The sequence below is a fragment of the Acyrthosiphon pisum genome, chromosome A1, assembly GCF_005508785.2.
Source record: "Acyrthosiphon pisum isolate AL4f chromosome A1, pea_aphid_22Mar2018_4r6ur, whole genome shotgun sequence".
In the NCBI taxonomy this organism is placed as follows: Eukaryota; Metazoa; Arthropoda; class Insecta; order Hemiptera; family Aphididae; genus Acyrthosiphon; species Acyrthosiphon pisum.
In genome coordinates this window covers 145,636,625-145,657,591 of record NC_042494.1, presented here as the reverse complement: position 1 = coordinate 145,657,591, position 20,967 = coordinate 145,636,625, and the positions used below count along the sequence as shown (strand labels likewise).

Genomic DNA, 20,967 nt, shown 5'->3' with positions numbered 1-20,967 from the left:
AATATATATCGACATATAGATACATAAATAAATATATTTATTACTTATATTAAATGTATGATCATACATTTTATATTTCTATCATTTAGGATAATATACCAATAGTAAAATATATCCCTACTCACTAGGTGTGAATCCCCCTTTAAACCGTTGGTATTAGATATATAAGATAACAGTAAACAAATCTACCAAGGCGTGAACATTGTGACCAGCACGATCAAAAGTTGAATTAAAGGCTTTAATTCAACTTCACGGTAATCGCGGTATCGTGTTGGTCGACACGATCATATTTTATTATCATATTTTGGTGAACCAATCAGAAAAAAGGATTTTGCACGACACGACACGACACGGGCAGTTGTGAACCCGCCTTTACGGTTTTCCGGTATGCACCGGTGTTACGGTATACTGTTGCAGCGGTATTTGTGCAAAAACCGGTATACCGAAAAAACCGTCGACCCTAAATATATTTAATAATATATTTATAAGTCAATAATAGTCTCAATAGTACTCAATGACTATGACGTCTATGATCTATAAACTATAATATGCTATAGAACACTATTATTTCATAGAATCATTTTTTTAACACATCGATATCAGGAAATCAATATTTAATTCGCTAAATTGATGACGAAGGTAAAAAAAAAATCCCATTCCCAATAATAATTTCACGTGTCAGTGTATCACTCACCTGCCAAACGTGTATTCGCTTTCGGCTCTGAAAAAGTAGACGTGATTCTTGAATTGCAACTTGAAAACAAAATCTTTTTCGATGGAATCCTCCTCGTTTGGTTTTGAAACGCTGTAACCGAGCAGGGGCAGACTGGCCAACGGCAAGTCATCTTGGAAGGACTTGTAGAAGAACAGGCAGAAATTGGTGAACACGACCCACAGCTTTTGCCAGCCGTTGCTGTTTTTGAACTTGCGCAACAGAAAACCACTTAACTGGTTCTGTAGGGCAAATGCAATGGTGGTTAGACGGTTAAAAAATATAAAATATTTAAGTATTTTTAAAATTACTGTCAAAAGTTGAAACAGTTTAAAACATATATATGCAACGCTATGAACAATAATATTACCTATTTGTCGGTACTCACCTCGGTGGCCTTAAGATGGTCAGCCATGCCGATACTCGTGTTCCTATGCCAGCAAACGTGAACGGTTGTGTTGTTCCTTTGCGCGGCGCCTGGTGCTTTGCCGCCGTTGATTTCGGACAGCGCGCCGTTGCAGTCACCGTTGTTGCTCATCATGTCATCTGAGGAACCTAAACACAGTTATCGGATTGGAAATTAAAATAAATTTGTGTTATTATAACGGGGCATCGAACACGAACACGGGTGGAGGTAAAAAAATTTTGGTTTTACAGTGATAATTTTATCAACTTTTCAAGTATATACGGTTATTCTTTTTTGAATTACAACATAATAAGGAAACTGAAATTCCAGTTTTTTCATAATATTTTTTTTGTTTATCCAAATGATTAAGAAAAATACTGGGATTTTTTTACTTTTGATTTCCCAAAGTAGCAACTAGATTCACTTTCCTATCAGAAAAGATTTTTAAGCTAAAAATCGAAGCATTTTTTCTACAGTAAAAAATGTCTCCAGACACAAAAAACACATCATAGTAAAATCAATACATTGTTTGATCTACTTAAAGTCTATAATTAGAGCGCTCATACAATTCAGGTCTACTATAATGCCGATTGTCGAAGATTTGTATTTAAAATAAGCAGATATTTACAAAATACACGATATTTCAATTTGGCTAAATTAATAATAATGATGTAATGTGTTACTGAAAACTAAAATTATCTTACTGCATGATTTCAAACTCAAATAAATATTTGGTGGCTCGATATTTGCCCGTTCTCCTTTGTACGCTTGAACGCTTTGTGCGATGTCTTCCATCCATTTATCTTTTTCCTCCTGACTGTTCGCCGCAATTGTGATTACCCTGGAAAAAAAAATAGCATATTATTAACATTGAATCAATTGTTTGAAGACCACAATCAAGCCAAATGCACACGTCATGTACTATTAACGTTTTAATATAAGAAAAACGTTGTCAGCGACTAATTTTTGCAATAATTTCCTCATACCTGTTATTTGAATAGATCGAAAAAGAATATTGTGTTGGGTTGTCGGTTCGTTCTTCAACAAAGAGGTCGTTGAGGGGTATCTGGCCATGAACGCGAAACATGTGGCCAACCCTTGCCGTGTATAACAACATATCAGACATCTATATTGGCATGCACAAAAGCGCAACACTAATGTTAAGCTGAACACATATTTCTTTAAAGCTATAAGTTAAATAAAAGCTTGATTGAGACTGTGCGGCAGCATCAATAAATGAAAGGGAGTGGCCACCGTGACACATTAAGGTTTAAACAAATATAACAGTATTTTATCTTTTTACTTTTAAAATTCAAACTATGGTAAAACAAGAGGAAAAATAAATAATATTTCCATCTCAACCAAACAAAAAATCACAAATAATTTTTTTTTTCAACAGAAGAATATTATATCCTAATTTACTCATTGATTCATTAATCTCCTTTTTCCTTTTAAACAGTTTTGCAATACAAATGAACATATAACTTTGAAAATTAAAAAATAGATTTTTAACTATACAAATTGTTAGTAAAATATTAATTATTTGTAATTTAGGATGAAAAATTATTAAAAATAGATTGTATTTTAGCCAATGTTTATGTAAAATGTTATTACATTATTGAACAAAATTTATCGTATCTATAAAATTATTTAAATTTAATGTGCATTAAAAATTTGATCACTATTAATTTTAATTCATTTATCATGATCAAAAATTGTAAACGCATAAATCACTACAATTATTACAATAATTTATAAGGAACTATTCACTAGCCGCAAGATTTTATTTAGAATTTATTGCATATGTATCAGAAATGTTTGAACGATAGATAAGTTTAGGTTAATTACAGCCAAATACTTACTAGATCCATTAGGCATTACCATAATATCCCACCTAGAGATATTCTATAAATTATTTTTAATTTAATTTAATAATTTTAGCGTTTAATTTAAAACAAAATAAATATAATTTATTGCCATCAATTTAAAACTACTATGATTTTGAGGATAACAGTGAAATGTCCATATAACAACTTCCATTAAATGATATATTTTTTAAAACTATAACCTAATTTGAACTAAACTTGTAATTCCTAATTGACACATTTTATTATTTTTTTTATTACCCATGAGACTTTGTAATATGGAAATTAAAATGTAGTTTCCAATTGAAATTGTTATCAACATTGTTAAACAAATAGTAGTATACCATATATTAGGCAAATAAAATATTACTTAATAAAATCAATGGAAGTTGTTTAACTATCTATTATTAATTGTAAGCCTTTTAAATATTTTCTACAAAAAAAATAATATTATACATGTATATAATAAAAATGTAAATAAAATTTTATGTAATTAAATAATAGTATTATACATCTCATGTATGTTGTTAGTTCTAGAAGTTAATTTGAGTACATGCCAAAAATCTCAATGAAAAGGAATACATGTTAATATGTTATGAGTTATGAATTGTGATATTTAAATTTTAAGGTAATTTGTATTATTCAATCAAATTAAAATTCTATCATTCTCTTTTATTATAAACCATTAAGCACTTCCCCAAACATTATCATTAACAAAATGTTTAAAATTACATTTAGTGTTTTTAAATTTCAAGAGGTTAGACTAAAGTTGAGTATAAACAATGATTTTGAAACAACCATAAATAACAATTGTTATTCGTAATCACAAAATAATAGTAATGAAATTCTGGAACAAATTTTAAAAAAAAAAACAAAAGAAATTTCTGAGAATAATCTAATAAAAAAATCAGATATTTAATCAAACAAACAAAGCAGTTAAGATTTTTCCAACTCAACACCTTTTGCACGAAAAATAATAGAAATAAATATTTCATAATCATAATTTTCAGCATTTTCAAGCATATATATTAACATACATTACAATTTATAATCCAGCACACAAAAAAAATCACATTAAACTGTTCATTAATTGAATACTCTACAATTACTAATACTTTAATAACAATGTGAATTAACACCCAATACGAGTTGTTTTTAGTCTTTTAAATATTAGTAACAAAAATTAATTTATACAATTCATATAATTGCATATAATTTGTAACTTTTGCTTATCTTTACAGACTTTTTATAGGAAAATGGGGTTTTAAAATTACAATTTTAACAATGGAAATAAATTTAAAATTATATGTATATTATATTGTTGAAACAACATTACAATATATTTTGTTTTTGTTTTAAGATTGCTGGCCCTCCATAATTTGAATATTATGTATGGATAGCGTACCGCACAGATAAGGCTGCTAAAAATAAACAAATAAGATAATGTTAAAACATGCTTCAACTTGCCAGAAAAAACATGCGCTGTTGGTAACCTTTTCTCTGTGAAAATTTGGTTAGACACCCTTGCCGTACAAACTCTCGACCAGTAACATGAAGAGTGTCAATGCCAACCATATCTCTCTCCAACTCACAAAGCTGTACAAAGTTCTCCTATGACAAAAAAAAATTTCAAAAAATTATAACAAGTCAGAATTAAAATTTAATTATTAATTACCGATCTGCGAAGTGCACTTGGTAATCTCTTTGTTACTTTCAATAGTTTTACTCTCGCTTCCAAACAGTTGTTGTAATCAATATGTGAAGAGCCATAGTGTCTTATTAATTCTAAAAAATATGGATGTTAGTCAATTATGAACATAAAAATTATCAAAATTACATACTTTCTAGTAAATGAGAATAATGGAGTAATCTTTGAAGTGGTTTCAATACAAATGAAGACAATGGCAAATAGCACACTTTTTCTACTTCAAAATCTTTATAAAATGCTTCAAATTTCTTGTTAGTACGATATGCATGATCAATTTTTTCTAAGACATTTAAGTGTTCATCTAAGTAATTATCGTACAACTAAAAATAATAAAATAAACATACATTAATTTTATTTTAATAAGCAAAACTATTTATTTAAATAATAATAATAATAATAATTATGTATAATTATTATACATACCTCCAAATTATTAAAATGGCGTAACAAAACATCTGCTATACACGGAGGGTCCCAACTATTTAATCTCATTTCCACATCTTTCAAAAATAAAGAATGAGCATCATAAATTGGATCAATTAAATTTAAAAGCATGTTTACAGATTCTATTTGACCCATTTCATCATCTTCTTTGCTCATTTCATCACGCAACCACTAATAATAAAATATGAATAATTAAAAAATTAGTTTTAACTTCATAAATATTAATTTCACTTACAAAGTTAATGACTTCTAAGTCTTTTCTGTAAGTCCGCTCTGTCATTAATATTTCTTTAGTTATAAAATATGCTCTGTCGGTGGGCCTCTAAAGTTAAAAAGAAAGAGCACAATAATAACATTATACAACAAAAATTTACTTTATATTTAATATTTATACATGTAACAATTAATTTGTAGAATTTATAAGATAATTAACAATAACACTCACTTTGCGTTTTGTATCAGTAATTTCAAGATTTTTCGTTGAAGTTTTATCCTTAGCAGTATTTATTGTGCTAAGGTTGTTATAATGATCGTTACTGAAAAAAGAAGTGCATTATGAATTTTATTTGATTGTTCAGCAAAAAAAATATATTCCTATTGAATATTTACCTTATATTTCCCAACGATCCATTTGTTACATGATTTTTCGGGGTGGAAGATGTGATTGTCATTACACCATTTTCTTTAACAGACATAGAAGACAAACACGATGTTGATCCGTTGATTTTCTTAAACGGTGAATCTACTTCTTCAGGAGTATCACCTTAAATTTAAAAAGTTTATAAATAAAAGCATTTTATACAAAATATACCATGCAATGTACAATTCACAAGTGGAGTAACAAAACAAATTATATATAATGCTTTTATAACCATATATGTGTGCAATTTGATAAAATTAAAATAGGGATAGGTTTGTGACTGCAAATAAAAACATGTAGTAATTATAATTTAACCAAAGTACAAATATATACTTAAATGTATATTTATTTGTGTTGCAAAATAATAATATAATATATGAAAAACAAAAATAATAATAATAAATGAGAAGCAATTTTATGATATGTAATTGAATGTTGATACACAAATAGGATTCAACATAAAATGTACAACTATTTATATATATTCAAAACTCACTTAACTCCATTGGGTAAACCCGGATATGCATAACATGAATGATTTAAAGTGACATACATTTTTAAAAAATGTGCATTATATGGAAATTATTAAAAATTATTAAATCATAGTTTACTTTTTATTTATTGACTTTTTATTAATTATTATATCTTTATAGTCGTTTGTATGTACATAGTAAAATGGTATCTAGAAATAATTATATTAAATTATTTATAAACAATTTACAAAAACAAATAATCTAACATCTAGTTGATTAATTTAAAAAAAATAACAAAGTATAAATTATTGAAACGCAGTTTCACATTTAGGTAATATGAAAATGTTTCTTGAAATCTAGCAATATATATATTATATATAATATATAATATTATGTATAAAAAAACAAGGAATAGAAAACAATACAATAAAACCACAACATAATATGAAATCTTTTAACAATTATTAATAAGTTGTAAGTAAATGAAATTAAATTACAAATAATATTGAGAATGATGTATAACGGCAGATAAATAGTCAACAGGATAAAAGAGAATTAACGAATATATGAGTTTTGAAAACTAATATTCTATAACAAATTTCATTTCAAAAACAAAACTATGCTTAATAAATATTTTATACTAAAGGAAGACAGTTTGAAATTTGATATAATGTTAAAGAATTAGTATTTAAATTTGCAATTTGAAAATTAAAAGAATACATTATAATTTATAACTATTTAGACTATATTTGAGTCCATGAGAATTGGAGTAATATTTTGAATTCATTTATTTCTCTTTTATAATTTGGTACAGTGACATTATATTAATCTTGCCATGTCTTTAACTTTCATTTATATTTCATACACTGGAAACCAGTTGCAACAAGTAATTTGTCATAATAATATTGAATATCAGTCTATTATAATATTATAATAATTATTTATAAATATTAGTAATTTTAATGTATTATCATTTGAAATAGTATGGTTTAACAAAATAATGATGTATAATCACTGATAAGGTGGCATATTCAGTTTTCAGTGTTAAATTTTACATTATACTCGACCAAGATGAAACATTTATACTATGAATATAATAGGTCATTATAATGACGAAATAACTTAAATTATTATTTCAAATACAAAATATTTGAGCACCAAATAAAATTTAAATTTTCAATAGAATATTAAATTGATTATTTAAAATATGTTTGAAGTACTTTTAACTAATATTTATCATCAAAATACAGTTCGATCACATTTGCCACCCATTTAAATTAAATACGATTACACTCATTATTTGTTGTTTTTTAATTCAACCAAAGTTACAAAAATGTCATCATAAATATAATATTATATAGTTGTTTTAAGATATAATATTATGTTGTTCACTTAGAATTAATAATAACAATTTAACAGAACAAAACTATTATTTAAATATTATAAAATAAAACAAAACAAAACCCGAAGATTAAATATTTTGTATAACATTATTATCACAACCCACAAAAGAAAATATATATATGTTTTATAAAAACATAAATATTAATATTAAAGAAAAATTACTAATATACCATGTGAAATACTAAGAAAATTATCTTGTAATGTCTTTGTGTTTCTATCACCTACAGGGTGTAACCCTATATGCCATTATTAGTTATTATAAAATTGGTTCAAATAAGTGAAATTTAATGGAAGTTTAGAAATTTATAATCAATATTGATGTATATTGAAAAAGTAAATCTATACTTTTGTAATTTGTATCACTTTAGGTTTTCTCTTTAAAGTATGTGTGTAACGTCTCCTTTTGGAAGCCCTAGGTATTGTATTTGGCACATTGGGTGGCTCTTGAGCCTCAAGTGAAGATGATGAAGCATCACTAGGAGGACTGCGAGTTAGTGAGAAATAAGAATGGCAACGAGCTCTAGTAGCTAATGTCTTTGGTTTTGGCCCGGGTGCATCCAATGATGCAGGACCATGTGCCATACGGCTCTTTCTAGTTTTCATACTGGTCTTGGGTAGTTCAAACATGTGAGGTGGTGGCCGGTAGAATTTTGATTCATCAGACTCAGTAAATGGCGAGTCATATTCATCAGAGTCTTTGTTCAAGAATTGTGGAGGTGGACAAACACTATCGTAGTGGTGAAGTATTGTAGCATTACTTGAAAATTCTGATGTAGACACGCCAGCTGAAGTATCATCACCAAACGATAGCCTAGGTTTGTTCGTAGATGGTGCTCGACGCGGTTCTTCTGTTTCTTCTTCTACAAAATCCTCATTATGAATTGTTTTTGCATCTTCATCATCATCAAAATGTTTTTGTTCCACGGGTGTAAGGTCTTCACTTTTAGGAGAAGGCCATTGTTCGACTGGTGGAGGAATATCAAATGCATACTCTTCTGGTAATGGCGGCAAATCTGGTAAGCTATCCATCGCATCAGAACATAAACTTGGTTGACAATCACTAGACAGTATTGAATCGTCTAGTGATGCTGATTGAGTGGAATATTTTGTTGATAACTCATCGTCAATTTCAGATTTTTCTGATGTGCTTTGTTCGCTTATTCTAGACAATGTTCGTGACATTCCATATATACCATACCCTATAAGATACATACCAGAATATGTAACATCTGGAGTTGGTGGTAAAGGACTAGAGGTGACATCTTCTTCATCAGCAATGTTTCCACTCAAATCATCCATATGAGGCGGATCATCAAGACTTGAACTACCAGAACTTTCTAATGAAAGTCTATGATGCCGTTTAGGTTCTAACTTTGGTGGTATTTCAATGCACCCTAATTTATTAATTAACTCAGCGTGATCAATTTCTTCTATGAATACATCTGAACTAGGATCAGGCTCTTTTTCGCTTTGGTCATTTCTGTCTAATATTAAGTTATCTGCTTCGATTACAGTATCCTCAATAATTTCTGAAACACTCTGACCTGTTTTTTGAGCTGTACGTTTTGTTTCATCTGAACTTTGAGAGTCAAGTTCTTTAAATGGAATTTCTTCACTACTTCCAGAATCATCGACAGACACCCAATCGTCATCAGTCGAACATTTGTTATTAGATTTATTATTTTGGTTTTTTATGTCAGTATTAGGTGCACAAGTAATATCAGACACAATAAAAGTTTCATCTTCAAAGTCCTTATGTTCATAATCAATAGCTGACGCCACATTTAATTCTTCAGAATCCCAAACTTCAATTTCAAAATTTTTTAATTTTTTTAAAGAGTCCAGACGTTCTTGTCTAGTACTTGAACGTCTTCTTTCTGGTGTTATACTTGGTGACAGTGATATACTATTATATTCTTCAGAATCTTTAACAACAGCATTGATTAAATATGTAAGGCATTCTACAACGGTCTCATCAACTTTAATATTCCACCATTTGATTGGTTTTTCTTCCAACTCTACCTCATCTTCGTTATCAACTGTATCATCTTTACTAGAAAATGACGTAACTAAAGGAAGTTGGTGCAGGGAAACAACTGGTGAATCTAAAGATATAGCCCGCCTTTGTGACTGGTTTTGCCCAGATACATTTGGAAATGCTGAACCCTCAGATAAACCTAACCTAGCAAAAAGTATAGGAGATTTTTCTCTATTCTGAGATATTTTATCAGGTAATATTTTTCTCAGTAATTCGGAAGGTGACTTGTCTTTTTTTAGAGTAGTAAGTCCATCAAAGTCAGATATTTTTGTTGCTAAAGATTGGAATTTATTGATTTTAACAGCCTTAGATTCAGTATCTATAAGTTGTGGCACTGTAATTGGTTGTGAAACCATCATACTAGACAATGCATTTTTCAATTTTATTTTAGTTTCGTTAGAACTGTTACCATCAGGAACGACTTGCTCTTCATCTTTTCTTACACTGCTAATTTCAACTTTCTGTGTTTCACTAGCTACTTTTGAATTAATTATTTGAGAGCTCTTTACAGAATTGGACACAATATCAGGAAGGGCATTATACTCCATTAATTTATTATTTTTTGTTCCATTATTATCATCATCACTAATCATAACATTTGGAACTATGTGAATAGAATTAGAATTTAACGCAGAAGCGATTTTAATTTTAACCACAGAAGACTTAAAAATATTTTCTTTTTTTGGGCTATTTGAAATACGTCTTTCTGGAGATATTCCCGGTGAATTTGAAGCAATGGATGTAGAAGCTGATCCTAAACTCTTGTTATCTTTACTACCTAATGAGTCCTTTCTTAATTTTTTAGCTTTTCCACCTCTATATTCCACAATTATAATTTCTTCGGGTTTAGGCTCTTCTTCATCGGGGTCAATTTTTATAACTTCTACTTCTTTTTTTAATCCATTATCTGCACTTCGAGGTTGGTAACAAATTTTCTTGACTTTAGTCACAGGTACACTATCAGCACTATGACAAGACTTCAGCTTGTTATTTTTTTCACCAGACAATGGTCTAATTTCAGATTCATTGAATGAAGTTGATTTGTATGCCATTTGAATAAGCTCTGAACTTTTAGATGTGGTTACTACATCATCATGATATTTATTTAATAAAAGTGTATCTAAATCAACAGGACTGTCATCTTCAACACTTACGTTACCAGTGGATTGCGTTGATAATGATAAGCCTGAATCTTGAGAATAATGATCTGAACTACATTTAATTGTTGACCATTTGACTGTACTTTCTTCATTAGGCGATCCCTCAATTGTGTGTCGTTTATGTAATATATAGGGTATATCTAAATCTAATTTAACAATACTTGGTTCAAATGTATCAAGGGGTGTCAAATCTATAGACTTTTGATGTAGAAGTCTATGAGATTTATGTTTAGGAGCACTCATATATGAATCACTTTTCGTTCGTTCCACGGGAACATGACCAGTTTCACCTTTATTTTCAAATGCATTGAATCGAATTGTATTATTAGCAAAAATTTGCTCTTTACTTCGGGAAGCCAATTCTTTTTTACAAATTTCATTAAACTTATTGAACTCTATATCTCTATATTTGGGCTCTAAATAACCAAATCGTTTTTCAATTGCTAAAGTATTTTCTTTATTATCATTTTCTACATAAAATATTTCATCTTCATCATCACTAATAGTATTATTAAATACTTCTTTTTCTAATAACTCGTACGAATCTTGACTAATGTCATCTTGGTACATATCATCTTTATCTGGTACTACCCTAACATTACCAGTGATTTCAAGTTTACGATCGCTACCACTTTCAGTTGATAAACTAGAAGTTGTACCCGGATAACTGCTTGAGAAAATTTTTGTAATAGGATGATCTACTGAACTGTTTCTATCAAATGAGGAATTAACTTCTTCGTTTTCAACGGGAGGAGTTTCTCCGGAACAAGACCTAGATGAATTAAACTCTTTGCAGCTAGAGCTACGTTGCCAACTATAAATGGAAGGGGTTGATTTGTCAATAAGTATTAAATCAGTCTGACTAGATTGACATCTAATATCTTTATAAAAAGTTTCAGAAAATCTAGAGGACGCGTATGATTTATCAGTGTCATAATCGTCTTCGTAATAATTGGACCTGATAACATTTGTACGTGTACAAGGTCTAGTGCAAATGACGTTTGGGTACATAATAATGTTGTTTACGGCGGAATGTTTCTGACCTGGATCGTTGACGCTGTACGAGTGCTGGGACGAAGTGATGGAAGTTATGTCCGAAGTTGTCGTCATCACTGTCGTCGGATGTACAACTTGAGCAGTCGACACCTCTCCAGGCACCACCTGGCGATGGACTGCGTTCGGACTCAGAGAACCCGCTAGGCTCGTGACTTCCGAATTTGCTAAAAAAAAAAAAAAATTGCAGGTAAAATGAATAAGAGCTTAGAAAGAATTAAATGTGGGTTATTAAATGTTTTAAAAATATTTGTTATTCATATTTTTGGTTTACAGATATTTCTTTTGAAAAATAAAATAAAACCAAAATGCATGCTACACCTACAAAGTTTATTGAAATCATGCTTAAATCTAGCTGACAATAGTAATCAAGAAAAGTGTTTAAAAAAATATACATGTTTACATGTTAAAAATGTATAGATGTATAGTGTTGTATTGAACTTAAAATAAAGACTTAAAAAAAAAATTACCAAGTTAGTTAAAGCAATAAAATATTTTACAAAAAGCTGCTGTATCAATTAATATTCGGATATAATTTTATGTTGATATCTTCCCAAATACTATAAATGGCTTATAATACATAACATTGTTTAATTTATTACTAATCATAAAAAAGATTATTTGATTAAATCAAAATACATGAACTTAACGATAAGCTTATTAAAATATATACATTTTTTTAATAAAACAAAATATAGGTACTATCAATAGCCTCCTTCATATGTTTTTAAAGTACAGATAAATATATGATGTGTAATGTACTATTTGCATAATTTAGTGTTTTTGTGCAATTAATATTTTAAAAAAAATTGAAAGAAGTTTTAAAAATGTAAATGAAATAAAATGTTTATTTTTAATTGTACATAAAAAAAACATGTCAACTTTAAAAATACTTGAGATTATACTTTATTATATGGACAAAGTATTTATAAAAAAAAAACTAATATTGGCTATAAAAATTACAAAAAGATAACTATGAAGTGGCTCCAATAACATAAGAAATTATAAACTTAAGTTAAATAAATTATGATAAATAAAAATTAAATCGCAAAAAACATACCGAGGGGCAATAAAGGATGTGCTGATAAACTGCAACCAGCATTGGAAGAATGTGACAATCCGGGATGCCGAAATGATTGAGACCTGTTGGCAGAAACAGGGCAAACGGTGTAAAGAGAAACACTAATTTTTTTCCAATGAAAGTAACCCATTAAATTATTTTAACACACCATCAGAAACTTACTATTTGATGTTGTTTTTAATTAGTTTATTTTTATTTTATTTCCAAAAATAAAATATCAGTGTATAATAAAACATGCATTTGGAAACATTTTCTATACACATCAGTGTAATTCTTTTTACATAGTTCTTTTTAAGTAAACAAATTATTAATCTTAAATGGTAAAAAAAAATTCAAAAATATTACTGTAAAATAGATAGTATTAAATAATTATGGAATTACGATCACCTGGTTAGTATTGATTTAAAAAAAAACATGTTGCCACCAAGAAAAGAAACTAATACCAAGTTAATACTTTAGAGCTTAGACTAAAATTTTAGACCAAATGGAATTATAACATACAGAATTCTAACATTTGATATGGGTACTTCTTATTATCTTATAATTTACTACTGAGAACACAGTACAATTTTAAACATTTAAATTGTGAATTAAATCTAATTATTTATAAATGTGAATATTTACTTCACTTAACTAAAAATTATATTGTATACATATGTATCATAACTAATAAGCTCAAAATATCAAGTCCCATATTGTTTTATAAAAATTATTGACAACTACAAAATATCTTTAAGTGATATTTTAGTTTCTGATGTGTTTTAAATTTGGAGCCACTTTCATTGACAAAAATGTGAGAAAAATAAACAAAAATTCATTCTCTTCTAAACTGTTGCATGCTAAGAATCACAACAACCAAGCTATTCTTATGGTTGTGTGTTATTACTACTAAAAATAAAAATTAATTAATACTTATTTTTCATTAGAATAGTTTTATTTAAGTTGATTTTTATTAATTGTCATTTATGTGTTATGACTTATATGTGAACTTACCTTTGGAATGTTTGACGTTTAACAAAGTTTTCCCTAACAAATTCCACCATTTGTTTTTGAGTTTTACCACTATATCTGTAATTTAAAATAAGTTTTTGAAATTTATGTATGTATATATATATATATAAATATATATCATACAGGTATTACTAAATTATCTACCTGAATGATGATCCTCGACTTAGAACTTTGGTCCGTTGACGTGGTAAACGTTTTACAGTGAAACATCTAAAAAAGCCATGATTTTCTACACATTTTTTCCAAAAACTTTTACAATCATTACGAGTTTCAAATATAAATTCCACTATATCTTTAAAGTAACCCTGTAAATATTAAAAAATACATTATATTTAAAATCTTATAATATTGAAAACTTTCTTTATATAATAATGAATGTTGAAAAACTTACATATCCCTCAGGATGTAGTTTGATAAGGAATTTTTTACGTTTAAAGCTCAATTTTCTGATTTTAGCCCAAGAAAATGTATTAATTTTTGTAAAATTTTGAAAAACCAACACGCCCAAATGTGCAACCGAAAGATTTAAAGGAACACCTTCAGGATCCTACACAAAAAAATTAATAAAATTATTAGTATAAAAATCCAAAAATTAACAACTTACCTTTGCTGAATGCATTTTGATCCCATATAATTCACACCGACGTGCAGTTTCTAATAAATTTAAATCGGCTTCTGCTGGTGTTTGTCCTCTACAAAATAATTTTTCATTATTATTTAATCAACAAATATATTTAAAAGGACTTACATATGCCTTTTATGACTTTCCATTATTCTTATTTCCATTTCTCTGTCTTGGTGTGGAACAAATTTATGTGATGATAAATAAGTGTGATCTGGATAATCGTCTGCAGAATAATCTCCACATTCAGCTAGAACATTTTATTAACAATTAGTTGCAATTTATATAAAAATATATACCATAAATTTTACCTTGCACAATATAAGAGGCCATTAAAGCAGCAGTGTTATCATTACATTGCATGTGCCCATGTGATAAATCTCGTTTCACTTGTAAACAAAACAGATACCTGGTGTATTCCTCTTCCAATTGAGCAGGATCAGGTGTGTAGAACTTAACACAAAACCTCATTAATGGTTCCACAAGCGACAGTCCTATTTGTTTGTTTAATGGCTTTTCTAGGTCTAACCAATGCTGAAAAATACAATAAAAAATATAGACATCACCGTGAGAATAATGTATTTTTAATACAAAACTTACTTTTGTAGAACCTTCTTGATATTCAAGGCCAAAATAATCGGCTTCCAGCAAGTTAAGTTGTTTACATACTTGTTCAAATAACACTGACCCATCAGCTTTTGTCTGTAACACAATATTGTATAATAATTACATTGTTCTTAGATAATAAACCAAATTTGATGTCAAACCTGCACTTGAAAGAGTGTAACTGAATCGTCCAACATTTGGACACGAACGTTGAGCATTTTCCCTCCCCTTCTGGGTGTTGTCGGCGGTGTTTTAGAACCAGACACACCGGGAGTGGATTGTGAATGGGGTATTTTGTTCATAGAACTTCCCAGCGAACTTGGAGTAAGTGTTTGGTCTTTTTCAACTGGAGACATTTTCTATACTTATTTTAAAACTAATTTAAAAGTAACAAAAACCGAAAAATTCACGTAACATAAAACATTAAAATGGTTCAAATCATGTTTTCCTATCAACGTTGATTGGTTCTGTGTGATTGGTAGAATCTGTTCGACCACGGTAACACCAATGAAATTCCATCTGAAATCAAAAACATTATATTGAAAACTGAACCCGCATTGTAAAATTAAGTTTTTTGTATTTTTTAGTATGTCAAACGGATATAAAATCTAACACTTCATTGGGAAGGAAGCAATCATACTTTTTATGAATCTATTTTTAATGATTTAAAAGAAACGAGGGGATAGTAGTGACAAACTCGTGTAGTAGTTCTATTTATTTTAGCCGGCAGAAATAAAAACGACTGCGGATACACGGGTGTATGCGTGTATGACGTCGAGTGTTGTGACCTTAAACGATTAGACGCCACCTAATTCAGTTGAACGTATTAAATAGAAAAGGTCTCTTGCATACAAAGCCGTACACTTCATCATTCAATGGACTGCATAGCGATGCTAAATTGTTTAAATTAATGTGTCTTCAATTTAATTTCATAAATAAACATATAAATGTATATAATATTATGCGTAAGTAAAAGAAAAATCGCTTTGCGTCAATTATCATCGAATGACTACCAGAATACGATTATATTATAATATAGGTATTAGGTATACTATATAGTAAATATATATGTATAATTAAACTACTTTGGTTACATATTTGTAACTTTATTTGTTTTACATGTATAAAGACCAAATCTAAAAAAATATATACAGATACGAATTAATGTATATAAGGCCTTTTGGCTTTTAGTGAAAACCCCGCGTTGTATTGATGTACGTGGTTATTTGAGGCAACTGTAAATCTAAGTAAATCTCAAGAAACAATGACATTACTTTTTTTTTTATCTAATCGCACTTTAGTTGTTTGACTCCTAAATATTTGAATAGTATTTATTTTTTACGAATTGACAAAAAATTTTCATAACACTAGACATAAGAAATAATTGTATCCATGGTTGATTGTTTAACAACAAAGGAATTTAAAATGCTGCTGATAATGCAATACATATCGTTATATCATATTTATAATACTCGGACAGTTCGATTTATTTAAATATGTACACATGAAATAATATACATAATACTACATATCACATATTATGTAGGTTAGGTTAGTTAAGAAATGGGTGATCAAATTTGAACATACGCTCACTGCTCAGTCACTTATTTAGTTATTTTACTGTAAATATATTCACAAGAACATAGGACATTTATAACTTCCTTTGTTGGGTACCTACTAAATAATTCTTACTAAAAAAATTAATTCCAGCATTTTGGTATAAAAAAGAGTAGTTAGGTATTAAAATGATTTCTTTTACAACTGATAGCAGCTATTTAGGTTTAACCCATATATTCCTAAGTATAAGTTTTTAAGAAAATAGATATTTAATTACAATGTAAGTAGGTACCTGCGTTTTTACATATTTTATTTATCATATGTAAATTTTAAGTAGAAAAATAAACTCGAAGTTACATGCCTACATACATCATAAAGTATAGGTAATATTATGTTCATTATTTAAGTTCTAAATTCATATTAAAAACTCTAATATATTATATTAACCTTGTATGGCCCAACGAAAAGTAAATTTATTTTCTACAGAGGATGCTGTTAGAGGATTATCTAATCTTGTATGATGTATGTATCATAAAGAATTATCTAATGTTCATGTATGTATCTTGTGCGATCTTGTCTGTGTAAATTCACCTTATGATAACAGTAGTTAAAAATTACGTAAAATACATAAAACGAAATGTCATATAATTTAAGATAAGGTTTATAAATAAATAACGAAATTAACCTCTAAATCTATCGTTATCATTAATATTAATAATTATGTAAGTGCCTTAATCTACCTTAAGATTTAAGTGAATACAAAACACGAATAATAAAAAGTAACTATACATACACGTTTTTGGTCTTAACTCTTTAAAATATATTTTATTTTAACCTTTGGGAAAAGATTGTGAATGAAATAGTTGTTACATAATACATAACAAAAAAAACTAAACTTAAAATTTAACGTTGTACCATTTATAGGTCTTAATTATCAATCTAACATAATATTTAAAACGAACCATATTCAAGTTTTAAGAAGGAATCCAAAATTAAATTATAGTACGGCCAACGAAAAGTAGGCAATTTTAGAGCCAATATTGAAAACCTAATTGAAAACGGTATGTAATCATTGTAAAATCAATATTCCATAATCTAAAATTGTATGATCTTCTACTGTGTGTAATTTCAGATGTAAATTCCAAACGATATCATAAAAATATAATGCTAAATCTCGTGTTCTTAAACAATCTCTTATTTAGTAAAATCGATTCACCTATACCTTCCTGTCTAATAAATTTCAAATGTTTTAAGTCCATCAGTGATCAATCAAATAGTGTGTCACATTTTCACTGTCCACGGTCCACCACAAATTATTTGTATATAATATATATTATATATTATGTCAAATTGTCCTATTAGGCGCATATTATTGTCTATTGCTGTTTTCCAAAGTTGATCGTTCGCCTTTTAAATTATATTACGTTTAATTGCACTGTTTGATGTTAGTTTATTATCAATATATTATCCGATACGTTTACATGTATTATTATTATATCTAATTGCGTGTGAATGTGAACTTATATTTGTATTCAGAAGACTAAGCCCGTTTACTAATAGTATACGAGTATATAATATAAAAACTTATTCAGTATCGAGTAAAGAGAAATAAAATAAAATAAATTTGCTCCGCAAACCACGTCACCTATGATACCCATCAAAAATGTTCAAACAAAGAAAACGAATTTATTGTTTTGTTTTATTACTTGTTAATTTTTATGGGTGTAGCCTATTTTGCGCCCCGAGGGTTATGGACATTTGCGCCCTAAATAAAAAAACATAATACACAGATTTTATGCACCCATTGACATGCAATGTTATCATTTGTCAGTAATTATCGTTTAAGAAAAAAGTTAATCATTTCCGAAATAATAAAGATATTATCGAGGATATTGTGGTTCTAATCTTTCCACGTGATTAATTATTATTTTTTATAAAATTAACAATAATAATTAATACAATTTTCGGATAAATGTTTATACAAAAATCAAAATAAATAATAAATATTACAGATATATATCTACATATTATTAGTCGAAATAGTTATATTAAATTCCATTGTTACCTAGTAATACTACTCATGTGCTGATGCAACTGATACAGAAATTACCTACACATGATAAATATATCATAAAATTATCTTTACAATTTTGATTAGCACATGTCTGTCAGCCTATATTAGTGTGCCTATTTTCAAAATATTTTTTAGTATAGAAAATTATAATTTAAGTTATATTGGAATGTTTTAAGTTTCTACGATAATACTTTTTGAAGTACAACAATAAAACTAAAATTGTTGTTTTACGTGTGAATAATCTAATTTGTTCAAAATTATAATTTTAAACACTCATAAAAGTATTGTAGATTAACGTTAATTTTTTTTTTTTATTTCAGTATTAACAATTATGAAGAATTTGGTATTCAATTTTCAAAATATATGGGGGAAAAAAATTTTAAATATCAAATTTCAATAAATAGCTCAGTAAGAGACAACGTATTTTGAAACCCTGTATATAAAATGCTAATATAAACATAATACCTAATACCCTTATACATAATAATATGCTATATATTTGGTGAACATTTTCGAAATAAATATTAATCACTTATCACACAGATATTTTCATAAATAATACAACAGTCGTAGTAGCCAGAAAGAAAAATAACAATTAAATCAATTTGAATTAGTAAAAATATCGTTTTAAGTCTTATATATAATAAGTCTTGCTATACATATTTTACTGTTTTAAATATATTAACGAATATAATCTTCATATCTAATGTCAATAATTTATTTTGTTACCATACTTTACACAAAAATGATTTATGGAAAAAGTATTACGGAATTCTAAGGAATTGTACAGAGGTTAATGTCTTCAATGCGCTTATGTTCACTTTAGATCACAGTTTATTTTCTGCTTAATATCCTCTTTGTATACAAAAACTACAAGATCGATTTCGTAGATTCTCTGTAAAAAAAATAAGATGACCAGTAAACACCGAAAAACAATACAATCGAATTCCAATGTTTATGGGACTCTATACGTTGTAAATTATTATCAGAAGATAGGATGACAAGTTTTTAACCCAACTATCTGTTAATACGTTTATCGTGTAATTTAGGCCATAAAAACGGACAGTAACGAGGGTGTACAGATTCATATAATAATATTTGAAGGGAGATTCCACGAATTTCGAGAAGTAAAACTAATTTGATCGATAGTCATAGTTACCAATTACTACTTACCATACCTAATATAATGCAAAACCGCAGGGCAGCGGCAAAATGATTGCACTATCAATCAGTGTCGGCCTAGACATAGCCGCTAGGCCACGAACGCGTCAGGGGCCCCGATAGTACTATGAATATTGGATATTGAATATTATTATGTATTATATATTTATATCATCAAAAATTATAATTCTATTATAGTATTATCATTTTATCAAAAATTACTGATATAAATAAAATCAATTACACAACTTGAACGCGTTAAAAAATATCAAGTTGTATAATATTATAAGGTATTATTTATATGATTTTTTAGAATTATAAATAATTACTATAACTATGTACTTAAATGTGTATTTTATATAAAAATATAAAATTTTGCACAACTTGTTTATTAGCACTTTTTTTTATCATTTTTAAATAACATTTTTAGAGGCCCTTCTGTATAAAATATAAATGCATCCGGGGCCCTTTGAGTACCAGGCTGACACTGCAGTGTCAATATTATACGTCGTTGTTGAGTTGTGTTTTTAAAATTTGATTTGACATGAATAACGAACGTTTGGAGGAGGTGGAAAACGTACACTTCTTATCAATGTTTCACATATGGCCGCCCGAGGGTAACGTGCACGTTCCAAAATATCAAAAATGACACACGTTATGTCATTGCCCCACACGTGCCAAGAGTCACGACGGCCGGCGTGTATACACACTCAGCGTAAGCCACCATCTACAGTGAGTCAGTTTGGTGTCTTGGGTTGGTATACCGATCGTCACGCGAACATAATTTTTCAAAACAAATTGAATTCTCATACACGCGTGAATGAATGATAATAATATAATTTTAGGTACGAGGAAAACTATATAACATTAGGTACAAATAAAAACTCAAGAAAAAGAAAGCACAGACGCGGTGGCAAGACAACTAAAGATAGGAAGTGAGATGAAATAGATA

General features: G+C 28.4%; 1 protein-coding gene across 3 annotated transcripts in view; it reads right to left on the bottom strand.

The window, feature by feature from the left end:
- The window catches only part of LOC100164208 (FERM, ARHGEF and pleckstrin domain-containing protein 2), a 35,088-nt gene that overhangs the window by 1,198 nt on the left and 12,923 nt on the right, over positions 1 to 20,967 (bottom strand). The window contains exons 2-22 of one of the 3 annotated variants that reach the window (XM_001943122.5): positions 15,385 to 15,742; positions 15,218 to 15,319; positions 14,929 to 15,151; positions 14,744 to 14,867; positions 14,600 to 14,687; positions 14,387 to 14,542; positions 14,140 to 14,300; positions 13,978 to 14,052; positions 12,964 to 13,046; positions 11,894 to 12,070; positions 5,745 to 5,898; positions 5,581 to 5,671; positions 5,371 to 5,457; positions 5,115 to 5,306; positions 4,825 to 5,011; positions 4,659 to 4,768; positions 4,451 to 4,594; positions 2,105 to 2,244; positions 1,823 to 1,959; positions 1,101 to 1,267; positions 695 to 954 (exon numbers count right to left, since the gene is read on the bottom strand). In XM_001943122.5, the coding sequence (XP_001943157.3) occupies positions 695 to 954; positions 1,101 to 1,267; positions 1,823 to 1,959; positions 2,105 to 2,244; positions 4,451 to 4,594; positions 4,659 to 4,768; positions 4,825 to 5,011; positions 5,115 to 5,306; positions 5,371 to 5,457; positions 5,581 to 5,671; positions 5,745 to 5,898; positions 11,894 to 12,070; positions 12,964 to 13,046; positions 13,978 to 14,052; positions 14,140 to 14,300; positions 14,387 to 14,542; positions 14,600 to 14,687; positions 14,744 to 14,867; positions 14,929 to 15,151; positions 15,218 to 15,319; positions 15,385 to 15,579 (3,053 nt within the window). In that variant the 5' untranslated portion in view covers positions 15,580 to 15,742. Of the gene's footprint in view, positions 1 to 694; positions 955 to 1,100; positions 1,268 to 1,822; positions 1,960 to 2,104; positions 2,245 to 4,450; positions 4,595 to 4,658; positions 4,769 to 4,824; positions 5,012 to 5,114; positions 5,307 to 5,370; positions 5,458 to 5,580; positions 5,672 to 5,744; positions 5,899 to 11,893; positions 12,071 to 12,963; positions 13,047 to 13,977; positions 14,053 to 14,139; positions 14,301 to 14,386; positions 14,543 to 14,599; positions 14,688 to 14,743; positions 14,868 to 14,928; positions 15,152 to 15,217; positions 15,320 to 15,384; positions 15,743 to 20,967 lie in introns of those variants that run through there. The other 2 variants (XR_001679474.2, XM_029488521.1) reach the window with 2 other exon arrangements.